We start from the raw sequence: 14,692 nt of genomic DNA, 5'->3' as shown, positions 1-14,692 counted from the left end.
CACAAGTCCTCTCCGGAACTCGGCGGTGCCGGGTAGGAGAGTGGACAAGTGGGTATTTTGGTTGTCCTTTTCCCTGGCGGTTTTTCCGCACATATTCTAGTTTTAAGTTAGCTTAGCCCCTGGCTCTGTTGCTTAGTTAGAGGGCCCCTTGTTATCACCCTGTCTCGGATTTCTCTTTGTCTCCCATTAAGACCTGAGGGGGCATCGGAGTTGGGCAGACGTAATCCGCCCTTCAAACACGGCTGCCATGGGCTCAAGCAACCATAGTCTCGCAAGGGATTTCTGACAGCACGGGCGAGACAACGGAGTTAGGGCGCCAGGGGCTATTTTCCATTCCCGCTCCCTTTCCCAGCATTACGTTCCAGTGCTCAGGTCCTTGCTATAAGATCTCCTCAGACCAGAGTGCTGGAATCATAACAGCCGTGCTGTTGCAACACTTCCCGAGAGTGTGCTACGCTGATCAGCAACTGCTCTCTGGACCTCGCCTTTATGAGGAGATCGTCCAAGTATGGGATAATTGTGACTCCTTGCTTTCGCAGAAGCACCATCATTTCTGCCATTACCTTGGTAAATATTCTCGGTGCCGTGGACAGACCAAACGGCAACGTCTGGAATTGGTAATGACAGTCCTGTACCACAAATCTGAGGTACTCCTGATGAGGTGGATAAATGGGGACATGCAGGTAAGCATCCTTTATGTCCAGAGACACCATAAAATCCCCCTCTTCCAGGCTTGCAATGACCGCTCTGAGCGATTCCATCTTGAACTTGAACCTTTTCAGGTAACTGTTCAGGGATTATAAATTCAATATGGGTCTGACCGAACCGTCCGGTTTCGGTACCACAAACATTGTCGAATAGTAACCCCTTCCCTGTTGAAGGAGGGGAACCTTTACCACCACCTGCTGGAGATATAATTTGTGAATTGCCGCTAACACTATTTCCCTCTCTATGGGGGAAGCTGGCAGGGTCGATTTGAGGTAACGGTGAGGGGGCATCACTTCGAATTCCAGCTTGTATCCCTGAGATACAATCTGTATAGCCCAGGGATCCACCCGTGAGCGAACCCACTGGTGGCTGAAATTTCGGAGACGCGCCCCTACCGATCCTGGCTCCACCTGTGGAGCCCCAGCGTCATGCGGTGGATTTAGTGGAAGCCGGGGAGGACTTCTGTTCCTGGGAACTAGCTGTATTGTGCAGCTTCTTTCTTCTATCCCTGCCTCTGGCAAGAAAGGACGCACCTCGGACTCTCTTGTCTCTTTGTGATCGAAAGGACTGCATTTGGTAATATGGTGCTTTCTTAGGTTGTGAGGGAATATATGGCAAAAAATTTGACTTCCCAGCCGTAGCTGTGGAAACTAGGTCCGAGAGACCGTCCCCAAACAATTCCTCACCCTTGTAAGGTAAAACCGCCATGTGCCTTTTTGAGTCGGCATCACCTGTCCATTGCCGAGTCCACAGGACCCTTCTGGCAGAAATTGACATTGCATTTATTCTAGAGCCCAGTAGACTAATGTCTCTCTGGGCATCTCTCATATATAGGACAGTGTCTTTTATATGCCCCAGGGTCAGTAATATAGTATCCTTGTCCAAGGTATCAAGTTCCTCAGATAAAGTATTTGTCCATGCTGCTACAGCACTACACATCCAGGCCGACGCAATTGCCGGCCTTAGTAGGGTACCTGAATGTGTATAAATGGACTTCAGGATACCTTCCTGCTTTCTATCCGCAGGATCTTTTAGGGTGGCCGTATCCTGTGACGGCAGGGCTACCTTCTTAGATAAGCGTGTCAAAGCTTTGTCTACCCTAGGGGAGGATTGCCAGCGTAACCTGTCCGTTGGCGGGAAAGGATACGCCATAAGCAACCGTTTGGAAATCTGCATTTTTCTATCTGGAGATTCCCAAGCTCTTTCACATAACTCATTTAACTCATGTGAAGGGGGAAAGGTAACCTCATGCCTTTTTTCCCCAAACATATAAACCCTCTTGTCAGGGACTGGGTTTTCCTCTGAGATGTGCAATGCATCCTTCATTGCTATAATCATGTAGCGGATGGCTTTAGCCATTTTAGGCTGCAACTTTGCATCATCGCCATCGACACTGGAGTCAGAATCCGTGTCGATATCTGTGTCAACAATTTGGGATAGTGGGCGCTTCTGAGACCCTGACGGCCTCTGCGCTGTAGGAGCAGGCATGGGTTGAGACCCTGACTGTCCCAAGGCTTCAGCTTTATCCAACCTTTTATGCAAGGAATTAACATTATCATTTAAAACCTTCCACATATCCATCCAATCGGGCATCTGCGCCGTCGGCGGCGATCCCACATTCATTTGTACCTGCTCTGCTTCCACATAGCCTTCCTCGTCAAACATGCCGACACAAGCGTACCGACACACCACACACACAGGGGATGCTCTATTTGAGGACAGAACCCCCACAAGGCCTTTTGGAGAGACAGAGAGAGAGTATGCCAGCACACACCCCAGCGCTATATGACCCAGGAATTACACAGTAACTTAGTGTTTACCCAGTAGCTGCTGTATATACTGATTTTGCGCTAAATTTATGTGCCCCCCCTCTCTTTTTACCCTCTTTCTACCGTGAATCTGCAGGGGAGAGCCTGGGGAGCTTCCTCTCAGCGGAGCTGTGGAGAGAAAATGGCGCTCGTGAGTGCTGAGGAAGAAGCCCCGCCCCCTCAGCGGCAGGCTTCTGTCCCGCGATTATGTGTAAAATAATGGCGGGGGCTCATGCATATATACAGTGCCCAACTGTATATATGCCCACTTTGCCAAGAGGTCTCTAATTGCTGCCCAGGGCGCCCCCCCCCCCCCCCCTGCGCCCTGCACCCTACAGTGACCGGAGTGTGTGGGTTTAATGTGGGAGCAATGGCGCACAGCTGCAGTGCTGTGCGCTACCTCATATGAAGACTGGAGTCTTCTGCCGCCGCTTTTGAAGTCTTCTTGCTTCTCACGCCGGGTTCTGGCTTCTGGCTCTGCGAGGGGGGCGGCGGCGCGGCTCTGGGATCGGACGACCAAGGGTGCGTTCCTGTGTACGATCCCTCTGGAGCTAATGGTGTCCAGTAGCCTAAGAAGCATGACCTATCCACAGTGAGTAGGGCTGCTTCTCTCCCCTCAGTCCCACGTAGCAGAGAGTCTGTTGCCAGCAGATCTCTCTGAAAATAAAAAAAATCCTAACAAAATACTTTCTATTTAGCAAGCTCAGGAGAGCTCACTAAAGTGCACCCAGCTCGTCCGGGCACAGATTCAAACTGAGGTCTGGAGGAGGGACATAGAGGGAGGAGCCAGTGCACACCAGTATTCCTAATTCTTTCTAAAAGTGCCCTGTATCCTGCGGAGCCCGTCTATTCCCCATGGTCCTTGCGGAGTCCCCAGCATCCACTAGGACGTTAGAGAAAATAAAAAACTAAGAAATCACATGTACATAAGTATGCACAGCCTTTACCATGAAGCTCAAAATTCAGCTCAGGTGCATCTTGTTTCCACTGATCATCCTTCAGATGTTCCTATAACTTAATTGGAGTCCACCTGTGGTAAATTCAGTTGCTTGGACATGATTTGGAAAGGTGCACACCTGTCTATATAAGGTCCCATACTTGACAGTTCATGTCTGAGCACAAACCAAGCATGAAGTCAAAGGAATTGTCTGTAGACCTCCGAGACAGGATTGTCTCGAGGCATAAATATGGGAAAGGGTACAGAAAAATATCTGCTGCTTTGAAGGTCCCAGTGAGCACAGTGGCCTCCATCATCTGTAAATGGAAGAAGTTTGGAACCACCAGGACTCTTCCTAGAGCTGGCCAGCCTTCTAAACTGAGCGATCGGGGGAGAAGAGCCCTAGTCAGGGAGGTGATCAAGAACCCGATGATCACTCTGTCAAAGCATTCCTCCACCAATCAGGCCTGTATGGTATGGTGGCCAAATGAAAGCCACTCCTTAGTAAAAAGCACATGGCAGACCATCTGGAGTTCGCCAAAATGTACCTGACGGACTCTCTGACCATGAGAAACAAAATACTCTGGTCTGATGAGACAAAGATTGAACTCTTTGGCGTGAATGCCAGGCGTCATGTTTGGAGGAAACTAGGCACCGCTCATCACCAGGCCAATACCATCCCTACAGTGAAGCATGGTGGTGGCAGCATCAAGCTGTGGGGATGTTTTTCAGCGACAGGAACTGTGAGACTAGTCAGGATAGAGGGAAAGATGAATGCAGCCATGTACAGAGACATTTTGGATGAAAACCAGCTCCAGAGCGCTCTTGACATCAGACTGGGGTGACGGTTCATTTTTCAGCAGGACAACGACCCTTAGCACACAGCCAAGATATCAAAGGAGTGGCTTGAAGACAACTCTGTGAATGTCCTTGAGTGGCCCAGCCAGAGCCCAGACTTGAATCTGATTGAACATCTCTGGAGAGATGTGAAAATGGCTGTGCACCGACGCTTCCCATCCAACCTGATGGAGCTTAAGAGGTGCTGCAAAGATAGGTGTGCCAAGCTTGTGGCATCATATTCAAAAAGACTTGAAGCTGTAATTGCTGCCAAAGGTGCATCAACAAAGTATTGAGCAAAGGCTGTGAATACTTATGTACATGTCATATCTTAGTTTTTTATTTTTAATAGATTTGCAAAAATCTCAAAAACACTTTTTCCACGTTGTCATTATGGGGTATTGTGTGTAGAATTTTGAGGGAAAAAATTAATTTATTCCATTTTGGAATAAGGCTGTAACATAATAAAATGTGGAAAAAGTGAAGCGCTGTGAATACTTTCCGGATGCACTGTAGGCTGCGAGTAGGGAGGGTTAGGGTTAGGGGGATGGGAAGAGAGTAGAACACCCTTCACTCACCCCTGTCGGTATTTTAAACTATGGGATCCCGGCATCGGTATTTCGCACGCATGAGCCTCCGATCTAGTCAGTATCGGCCCTGCAGCAGGGCCGGTTCGGGCCCTTTTTGCGCCCCGGGCAGGACATTGGGATGTGGCTTCATACAGGGTGCATGGTCAGTTACGCCCCATGTACAGTAGTAGCGCCGCTGAAATGCTGAGCGGTGCACGATGACGTCATCGCGCACCGCACAGTAAAGGTCCTCTCCACGAAGGGAAACTAGACACTACGCGTCTAGTTCCCTGACGCCCTTCACAGCGGGACGCAGCGGGGGGCACAGCACTGCAGTAGCGGATCTTGCCATGGTGCGGCGCCCTCCGGAAGGCGGCGCCCCGGGCAAAAGTCCTGCTTGCCCGTGGCAAGATCCGCTACTGCCCTGCAGGCGGCCACTATATTTTCTTTCGATGCTGATCCCGTGGGACCGTACATCGGCATTGCAAGGTGCATACACATGGTGCAATATGCACTATGTTTTCTTCCCATATGGACTATACAGTCCATATCGGAAGATATAGCGCCCCTTTACTTTCTGGCCCATGGTGTAAAGTGGCATACCCTCCTACATTTTACACATTTTGGGGCAGATGTATTAACCTGGAGAAGCCATAAGGAAGTGATAAACCAGTGATAAGTGCAAGGTGATAAACCCACCAGCCAATCAGCTTCAATGTGCAAATTGACAGTAAGGAGCTGATTGGCTGGTGCGTTTATCACCTTGCACTCATCACTGGTTTATCACTTCCTTATGCCGTCTCCAAGTTAATACATCTGCCCCATTTAATCAGTACGAATTTGAAAAGGAGGCGTGGCTATGGGTAAAGGGGGCGTGACTTTCAGTGGAAGTTTGGAGAGCCAAAAATCGGCACAGACCATAAAAAATAGGTACTGTACCTGCCAAAAAAGTACAGTTGGAGGGTATGAAGTGGTCCAGATTGGGACTGTAGGATAGACTCCTCATATCAATCTTTGGGTAACTGTAACTACTGTTTTTGTTTCTGACGGTACTGAATGGTTCGGAGTATTGGCACCTTTTTTTAGGTGTCTTTCTAATTAATTTCAAAAAAAGGAATAAATCAGGGAGATCATTTCAGAAATGATCAGAGTAAGCATCTGCAGACTCCTCCACTGAGTGTGCAAACTGCTATTACTCTTATATCAGCTTGTAACTTTAGATGAGTGCTGATTTTTTTGACAGAGAAAAAGTCAGTTTTTACGCTGCCATAAATCCACTAATAGAAACAGGTACGTTTCTTGACCACCATCAATTATCACCTTGCCGTCTGGGTCAAGGACTGCCAGTGCCTGTCACCTGCAACTGGCTCCATTTACAATAAATATGTCAATTTACATACCATACATTTAATTAATTTATCCTCTATAGAAATAAGCCTAGACGAATAGAAATGTATGAAACAAACCGGCACTTATACAAGGATAATATGGCTGAACATTCCTTCATTGTATAGGAATGTCATCTGTAGAACCGTCACTCTTTTCAATAAAGCTTGTCGAAATGAATCCCTTTTTCAAAATGGCGAAGTCAGGCGCAACCACGGAAGTGTGGGCCAAGTACAACCCAGTCCATTACAATGTGGCAGGCAGGTCCCGTATGAAGATGGCGGCTGCAGTCTCGGACAATGTAATATGAGCGCCACCTCCAATATGGCAGAGCCAGTCAGTGTACCGCGGGACGAGGTGTGGTGACAGGGCGTCACTAATGTGGTTTCCCAGCAACACCCGCGGTGACGCCAACTTTAAGGTTGCGCGCTGAGGTCGGGACAGTGAAGCACGTCACGCAGGCCGGCTGGAAGATGGCGGCTCCGGGGGAATATTTCAGCGTTGGCTCCCAGGTCTCATGCCTGACCTGCCAGGAGACGCGGCTGCAAGGGGAGGTGGTGGCCTTCGACTACCAGAGCAAGATGCTGGCGCTCAGTATCCTTACACGCAAGTGTGACCCTGGGGTTGGGGGGATACCACCCAGCAAGGTGCTGCCAGCGTGCAGCCAGCAGGTGGGGAAGGCTGGGGCACCGGTCTGCCGCAGTAGTCCTCCATCCATTCCGCTTGTGTTGTACGACTGCTTACACCGGTAATGGGTGCTGTGAGGGCGTGAGCGGAGACCCTGGCTGCTGGCAGAGCTGTTGATGGCATTGGGACCGCAGGCTCACCGTGGTGGGTTTAGGTGGCTATGTCTTTGGCCATTGAGCACCTTTTTTCTATCCATTCTGTTTTGAAGGAGATGGTTGATCGAAAAAGCATATGTGGCACTAAGAAGAATTGTATGTATGTGTGTGTGTATATATGTGTATATATATATGTATATATATATATGTATATATATATATATATATATATATATATATATATATATATATATATATATATATATAATTCTCCATTGTTTTACGGCAATGGTAAAAAAAAATTTGCTCTTATGCGCTCCTGTTTTGGTTAATGTTTCCCAGTCTCAGAAATCACTGTTTGTCTTGTTCTAGCTGCTGAGTTTATAATTCTTCTAACCTGACAGATTATTAATGATGTATTTGCCTGTAAAGCCTCCCTCTTGTAGTTGTTAGTCTGGGGGAATTCAATTTTGCACAGCATGCCGCACCTGCCTGTGCACATATCCGTTATTTATGGTAGTGCCGGCATGGAACGTTTTCTCTCGCACCACTATGGGATGAAGGGGGAAACTTGCTATAGCAGCAGATGTAATGTCCTGTTTAGGAATGGCACATCGCATCAATGCCAGGAAATTGACTGGAATAGATGTAAAGCTAACCATACTTTGATAATTGTTCAGCTATGGCTACTGCACAACAATTCTGATTATCATACAATGCATGAACATGAATGATAATTATTCAATGCTTTAAATTGGCAGGAAAAATTTCCATGGTATGAACTGTATACTGTGCCCGTACATTGTTCAGTGTATGGTGGCACAGCTGTTATAGAAAATGTGGCAGTGGTATATGTGACATTCATAAAATTTTGAACATAACCTGTAGCCTACATGGGTATATTGTATATGTTATGCGGATTGGTCTGTTTATGGCATCTATTCATATTTTGGTCATTGCATATGCTTAGATGTAGATTTTGAGTCAGTTGACTAGATCAGAAGTGGTGGAACATTTACAGTACTTTGAAGCCTTTATAGTCTAACAGTATGGCTCATATTTCAAATGATCATTTATTCTTAAGGGCAGATGTACTAAAGGCGCATACACACTTGCCGATAAAATGAACATCCTCGCTCATTTTTACCCTTCCTGAGCGACATTGTTCAGTTTCTCAACAAGTGTGCATGCTGGCGATGACAACCGATGTGCGGCACCGCGGGTCGTTAACAATAGTCGGTGGTACATCCATGCTCAGTTTGGACCGTCGTCCCAAGAGCTGTATGCCCAGCCGCTGCGTGACGTCACTGAGCAATATGATCGTCATATCACTGTGTGTACGGCCGACCGCCCAGCCAGGGAGGGGAAACACTAGATGACGTTGCTCATAGATGTGTATGCACTTTAAGACTTGGGGGTCTATTCATGAAGCTGTGAAAAGTGTGGAGAAGTTGCCCGTGGCAACCAATCAGCTGCTCTGTATAATTTTATAATATGCAAATTATAAATGTTACATCAAAGCTGATTGGTCACCATGGGCAACTTCACCGTCTCACTTCTCCTCCACACTTTTCACTGCTTCATGAATAGACCCCTTGGAGAGAGAGAGAAACTACCAACCAACAGCTCCCAACTGTCACTTTGTCAAGCACAGCCTGTAACATGACAGGAGCTGATTGGCTGGTACTGAAATTCCTCTCCACTGTATCGCGCTCCAAGGCTTAAGGTGCATACACATGGTACGATGTAACTTTTTACGATTTTTACTATATAGTCGCGATCGTAAGGAAAGTTGGTGCAAATTGCACCGTGTACACAGCTTGCGATACCAATGGGCGCTCCCGTGGGGTCTGTATCGCAAGAAATGATAGACTGTGCTGGCAAGTCAATCCTGACTATATTGTGTATAATCTAATACATAGTATATTAGTCAATATCGGTGGTTCAGGACAAATCCCAAAATCAAAATTGGAGATAGTCAATATCTCACCGTGTGTATGCACCTTTAGGGCATCTCCCCATAAGGGGGATATTCAATTAGCCTTAAAAGCTGCCAGTCTTCAGGTATTTTTTTCATCTGCCCCAGGCAGGAGAAAAAAACTACCTGATAAAGGACCGGAAACGGATCATTGTTGAGCGTCAGGATGCTCAGACGCTGCCCTTCTTCCGGCTCCCAAGCGTGACGTGCAGCGAGAGGTCACGTTGCACCGTCAGCAGCCGCTGGGGGAGAGAATGTGAAGTTTACTGCCCACCCGCAGTATACGGTTAGTAATGTGTGCAGGGCGAGGGGGCGGCCACATAGATAAAAGCCAATCCCGGGATTGACCATTTTTCAATCCTGATATCCGGGATTGGCCTCCCTAGTTTCCGCGATCTTTTCTGTGAAAACACATGGTTCTGGGAACTTTTCCTGTCCTGTGTTTTTTTCACAAAAACGGGTCCTTTTTTCAGATGAAGAAAACAGGCTACAATTGGATTGGCCGATAATGATCATCGTGCAAAAATCACAGTAAAATCCCTTTCTTTTCTTTTTTTCTTTCCCGTGGGTCAATGGGCACGATTCAGTTTGACAGTTGAATAGCGCCGGGAATTAGCTTCCGGGGCTATTCAATACAGAGCCATGTGACACCCAACGACGGGATGCCTTCTCACACCTCCGGAGGGGTGCAAGCAGAAATCCGACAAGTGCCGGCACAATGCTAATTTCTGCCCTTAGTGCAGCAGAAACAGCGTTGCGCCGGGCACTTAAGTTGGAGAATGCCTGTTCTCCCGATAAAACACCCTGTTTAGTCCGGGAGAATGGGTGTTCTCCAATTTACCACTGCGCTGTATTGAATAGCATCAGGAGTTAATTCCCGGCGCTGTTCAACTGTCATCAAATTAAATCGAGCCCATTGAATATCCCCCTTAATCTGATAATTTAAGATGGGGCATATACGATCAGCTAAAATACCTATCAGACTGACAGACCTTTTATCTGACAGCCTGATACCCAGCAGGGAATACATACTTTCTACCGACAATGGGATCCCGCCGCCGGTATGCCGGCAGCGGGGCAAGCACTAGAAAGCCTCTTACAGGCTCACCATGCTGCGGGCATGGCGGCTCGCTGTGCTTGCCACAGGTTAAATTCTCCCTCTATGGGTGTTGTGGTTTTAGTTCTTGAATTTGGTTCCTCAAAATTGATCTACAAATCAGAATAGAGACCTAAGGAATTTGTAGTAACTACGAAAATCACTTCTCTATTCATTTTATTCACTTCGGTAAATGTGTAGGGCTCATCACTCCCATACATTACCAGACTTTTATTCCAACTAGCCAGATTGTATAGTGTGTACCTAAGTTTTAAGCCACATATACACTAAAAGAGAAAGTAAAAGAGATATATATATATATATATATATATATATATATATATATATATATATATATATATATATATATATATATATATATATATATATCTCTATATCTCTATCTAGCTCAGAAGGGCCATTTAGAGCCATAATGTTTACTATCTCGTCTAGTGTGTACACCCAACATCGTTAACGATGCTTGCTACCGCGCATCGTTAATGACCCCTCTCCCTTGTCGTTAACGAGATTCAGCATGGCCCCCGCTCTCCCCGCCGTCACTCCCTCCCCGCCAGCATCGGCAAGTGTGTATGCACTTGCCGATGCCGGGTCCCTGCCGCAGCCAATATCTCTGGGTACACACATCGGCTAATGTGTACCCAGCTTTAGTTTGCAGTCCCAATGTTCAATTCAAAATACTAGGTCAGTGACTAGTTTTCTAGCTCCGATGTCATCTGATGGTAATATATTACAGGTAGCCGAGTTTTATGTAGGATAGGTGATTAAGTTTAGGCTATGTACATTGGAGTTCATTCTGACCTGATCGCACGATGCTGTTCATCGCAGCGATCAGGTCACAAGTGCGCATGCACCGGGGCATACCAGACAGCCGACGGCTGTCGTAGCCCAGCGATCTCCTCTGCCCGATTGACGGGCAGAGGCGGTCGCTGGCGGGAGGGGGTGGCACGGTGGCGTTTGGCCACCGTTTTGTGGACGTGGTCCAGCTAACGCAGATGTGGGGGGTAGGCCGCAGCGGTTACGTGGCGTCACACGCAGCTGCTGCGACCATAACGACTAGTAACTCCCGGCCAGCACGCAGGAGCTGCGCTGGCTGGGAGTTACTGTTCAAGTACAAAAGCATCACCGATGTGCGATGCTTTTGTACTTGTGTGGTGGGGTCGGGCCTGACACGCGGGGCGGACTAGACCTGTGCTGGGCGTCCTCCCGCATGTCAGTGTGGATGATCGTAGCTGTGCTAAATTTAGCACAGCTACGATCAGGTCTGAATCACCCCGATTTATTATCGCTGGTGTGCATGAATGTGTTTTTGTTTGGCCTACCACTATATAATATAGCATTTAGTCAGAAGCGACTTGAACAAGCAGCATTCGTTGATCTGTGAGAAAATTGTATTTGGAAACACAAGTATTATGCTCATTGCTACATTTAGTGGCTTGGAAAAATGTTTTTGTAGAACAGTACTTATGTATGAATATTGAGCTTCTCTGTTATGTGTACAGTCACTGTATACTTTCCTGAACCTCATCACGCACAGAGTGCCCCGCTTCTAGTGGAAAACCCAACCATGCTGATATTCTCCTGCTCAACCTGCAGTATGTGTCAGATGTTAAGGTTTTGAATAATCGTACACAGACACCACCTCCTCTAGCTTCCCTTAACATCAACAAGGTAGGTGGTATTTCACATATAAAGTGACGTTTATTTACATTCAATGTTCTGTTTCATTATTGGCTATAATATTAACACCAAAGGTCACATTATGTAGCTTTATAATAAGGTTCCAAAAAGAATTCCTGATCTCGAAGTTGTAATTGTTTTACAAATCCCTGCTCTAGAAGTTGTCATCGTTTTACAAACCCGGAGTACAGGGTGCAATGCGAAATAGTCTCCACACATTGCACACACTCCATTGCAGTCCAAAAAGGCCTTACAGATTTCTTAAAGGGTCCATAACCACATAATACTGCTCTATAGCCCCTGCTATGTATTGCTATAGCCAAATCTTGTTAATCCCCCTCACTACAAAGGACAAGTGAGAATCATCCTATGTAATGCAGGGGTTCAAATGTAAAGAGGGTATTTAACAAAGTCATCCCCCTGTTATAGTTGCTGTTGCGTGGACCTGTAGGGTCATGGCTTGATTATGCCTTTTTCGCGCTAAGGACATAGGGGGAATTTAGTTGTTTTGCGTGCCTGATTTAAAGTGATTGGAGACTGCAGGGCGCAATTGAATCGTGGGTGGTTTTTTTTTTTTCTTTTTTCGTGCTGATGATTTCCAGGGAGGTCGGGTTTAACCATGTAAAACGGTCAAACCCACCCAAACTAATGGACACCACGTGAAAAGTCCAGTTTAAGTGCATTTTAGTTCACCACCCCCTACTGGCTGCCGGCAAAAAAAAAAAAAAATCACCACCCCAAAATCCTAATGAGGCCATTAAGTTCTATTCCTTCCAGGCGAAACGCTGCATAAATCTGTAAGAGACAGGAAATTAGTGAATAGCTCTCTTCCCCTTCCAGTCCTCAATTAATGCACACCCTTTTTTTAAATTGAGTGGTCCCCTATTTCAAATAGTGTGGAAGTGGATTGCCCTCTTTCAATGTGCCCATTTAGTAGTTACTGTCTGAGGGTTCACCAGACACTAATGGGCCCTACACATATGGCGATGTGCCGCCGAGGTATTGACCGGCGGGTGACCCGGTGGGGGTGGGAGTGAGGTTTCTTCACTCTTCCACCCCCCCCCCCCCATCACCCAGCTCCATAGCAGTGCATGCTAATATGGACGAGATTGTCCATATTGGCCTGCATGCATAAGCGACGGGCACCAACGATGAACGAGCTCGGGGCCGCGCATCGTTCATCGTTGGTGCCTACACACTGAACAATATGAATAAGTTCTCGTTCATTGATGAACGAGAACGTTCATATCGTTAAGTGAAATCTGCCAGTGTGTAGGGCCCGTAACGTCCTGTAATACATAGATGTCCAGACATGGCATTAATAAAAACAGGAATCCCCCTCATTTGATGCAGCAATAGGTTCTCTATTTTTAGAACGGTATGCCTTGTTGGTCAACCATGTTATTCTTAAACATTTTATACTTTTACATTCAACACAAAAAACCTTTCTTTTCCTTTTTTTTTTTTTTTTTTTTTTCTTTTCTAAAAGCCTACATGTAAAATGCGAGCCCGCAAGGGGCTTACTAGCGCATTCCACTCTGCCGGCGTCCTGGTGGCTGGGATGCTGGCGTTAGTATAATGACGGCCAGCATTATGGCCATCGATAAATCATACCGATCCCGTAAAATACGTGGTGGGACATAAGGAGGCTGAATCCGCAACACTGCTGAGTGAAGGTATGAACATTAGGGAGGGCAGCAATCTTTCTCTGAAACCAAACTGACAAGGCAGAAATATGAACCTTGAGGGAGGCCAGACGGAGGCCTAAGTTCAGGCCCTGTTGTAGGAAGGCCAACAGTTTGGCCGTACTAAACTTGAAAACGTCATGGTTATGAGACGCGCACCAAGTAAAGTAAGCATTCCAGACCCTATGGTAAATCCAAGCAAAAGACTGCTTACGGGCCTTCAACATAGTTTGAACGACCGCCTCAGAAAAACCCTTGGCCCTCAAGACGGAAGCTTCAAGAGCCATGCCGTCAAAGCCCTGGTAAACACAAGGGCCCTGAACGAGGAGGTGTGGTCGTTGCGGAAGTAGAAGGGGACGATCTAGCGAGAGGCCCTGTAGATCGGAGAACCAGTGCCGTCTGGACCACACCGGAGCGATCAGAAGTAGGTTTCCTCCTTCTTGCTTGAGCTTCCGTATTACTCTGGGCAGGAGTGACACCGGAGGGAACACGTACAGCAGCCGAAAGTTCCATGGAATTGCCAGAGCGTCCGCGAACGCAGCTTGAGGATCCCTTGTCCTTGCTCCGAAGACTGGAACCTTGTGATTGTGTCGAGATGCCATCAGGTCCACATCTGGAAGGCCCCACATGTCCACGAGAAGTTGAAACACCTCTGGATGGAGGCTCCTCTCTTCGGCGTGTACGTCCCGACGACTGAGAAAGTCCGCTTCCCAGTTTAGGACCCCCGGAATGAACACTGCAGATATTGCCGGCAGATGGCGTTCTGCCCACTGAAGAATCCGTGATACTTCCCTCATTGCCATGCGGCTCCGAGTGCCGCCTTGATGATTGATGTACGCCAACGTGCTGGTGTTGTCCGATTGAACTTGAACAGGTCTGTTTTGTATCAAATGCTGGGCCAGGTTCAGTGCATTGAACGCCGCCCGCAGTTCCAGAATGTTTATTGGGAGTAGAGACTCATCCTCGGTCCACCGACCCTGAAGGGAGTGTTGTTCCAACACCGCGCCCCAACCTCTCAGACTGGCATCCGTCGTCAGCAGGACCCAGTTGGATATCCAGAGGGGACGACCCCTGCTCAATCGCTGGTCCTGAAGCCACCAGCTCAGTGACAGATGGACCTCCGGAGACAAGGAGATCATTTGAGATCTGAGTCGGTGAGGCAGGCCGTCCCACTTGGCAAGAATTAACTTCTGCAGAGGGCAAGAATG

General features: G+C 47.4%; 1 protein-coding gene across 1 annotated transcript in view; it reads left to right on the top strand.

Annotated features, from left to right (window-relative positions):
* Positions 1-6,570: 6,570 nt before the first annotated feature.
* The window catches only part of LSM12 (LSM12 homolog), a 33,533-nt gene continuing 25,411 nt past the window's right edge, over positions 6,571-14,692 (top strand). Inside the window, exons 1-2 of the mRNA XM_063959903.1 lie at positions 6,571-6,839; positions 11,657-11,790. Of these exons, the coding sequence (XP_063815973.1) occupies positions 6,719-6,839; positions 11,657-11,790 (255 nt within the window). The 5' untranslated portion in view covers positions 6,571-6,718. The remainder of the gene's footprint in view (positions 6,840-11,656; positions 11,791-14,692) is intronic.

This window comes from Pseudophryne corroboree, chromosome 3 (assembly GCF_028390025.1).
Source record: "Pseudophryne corroboree isolate aPseCor3 chromosome 3, aPseCor3.hap2, whole genome shotgun sequence".
In the NCBI taxonomy this organism is placed as follows: domain Eukaryota; kingdom Metazoa; phylum Chordata; class Amphibia; order Anura; family Myobatrachidae; genus Pseudophryne; species Pseudophryne corroboree.
This window is presented reverse-complemented; position numbering and strand designations above follow the sequence as displayed.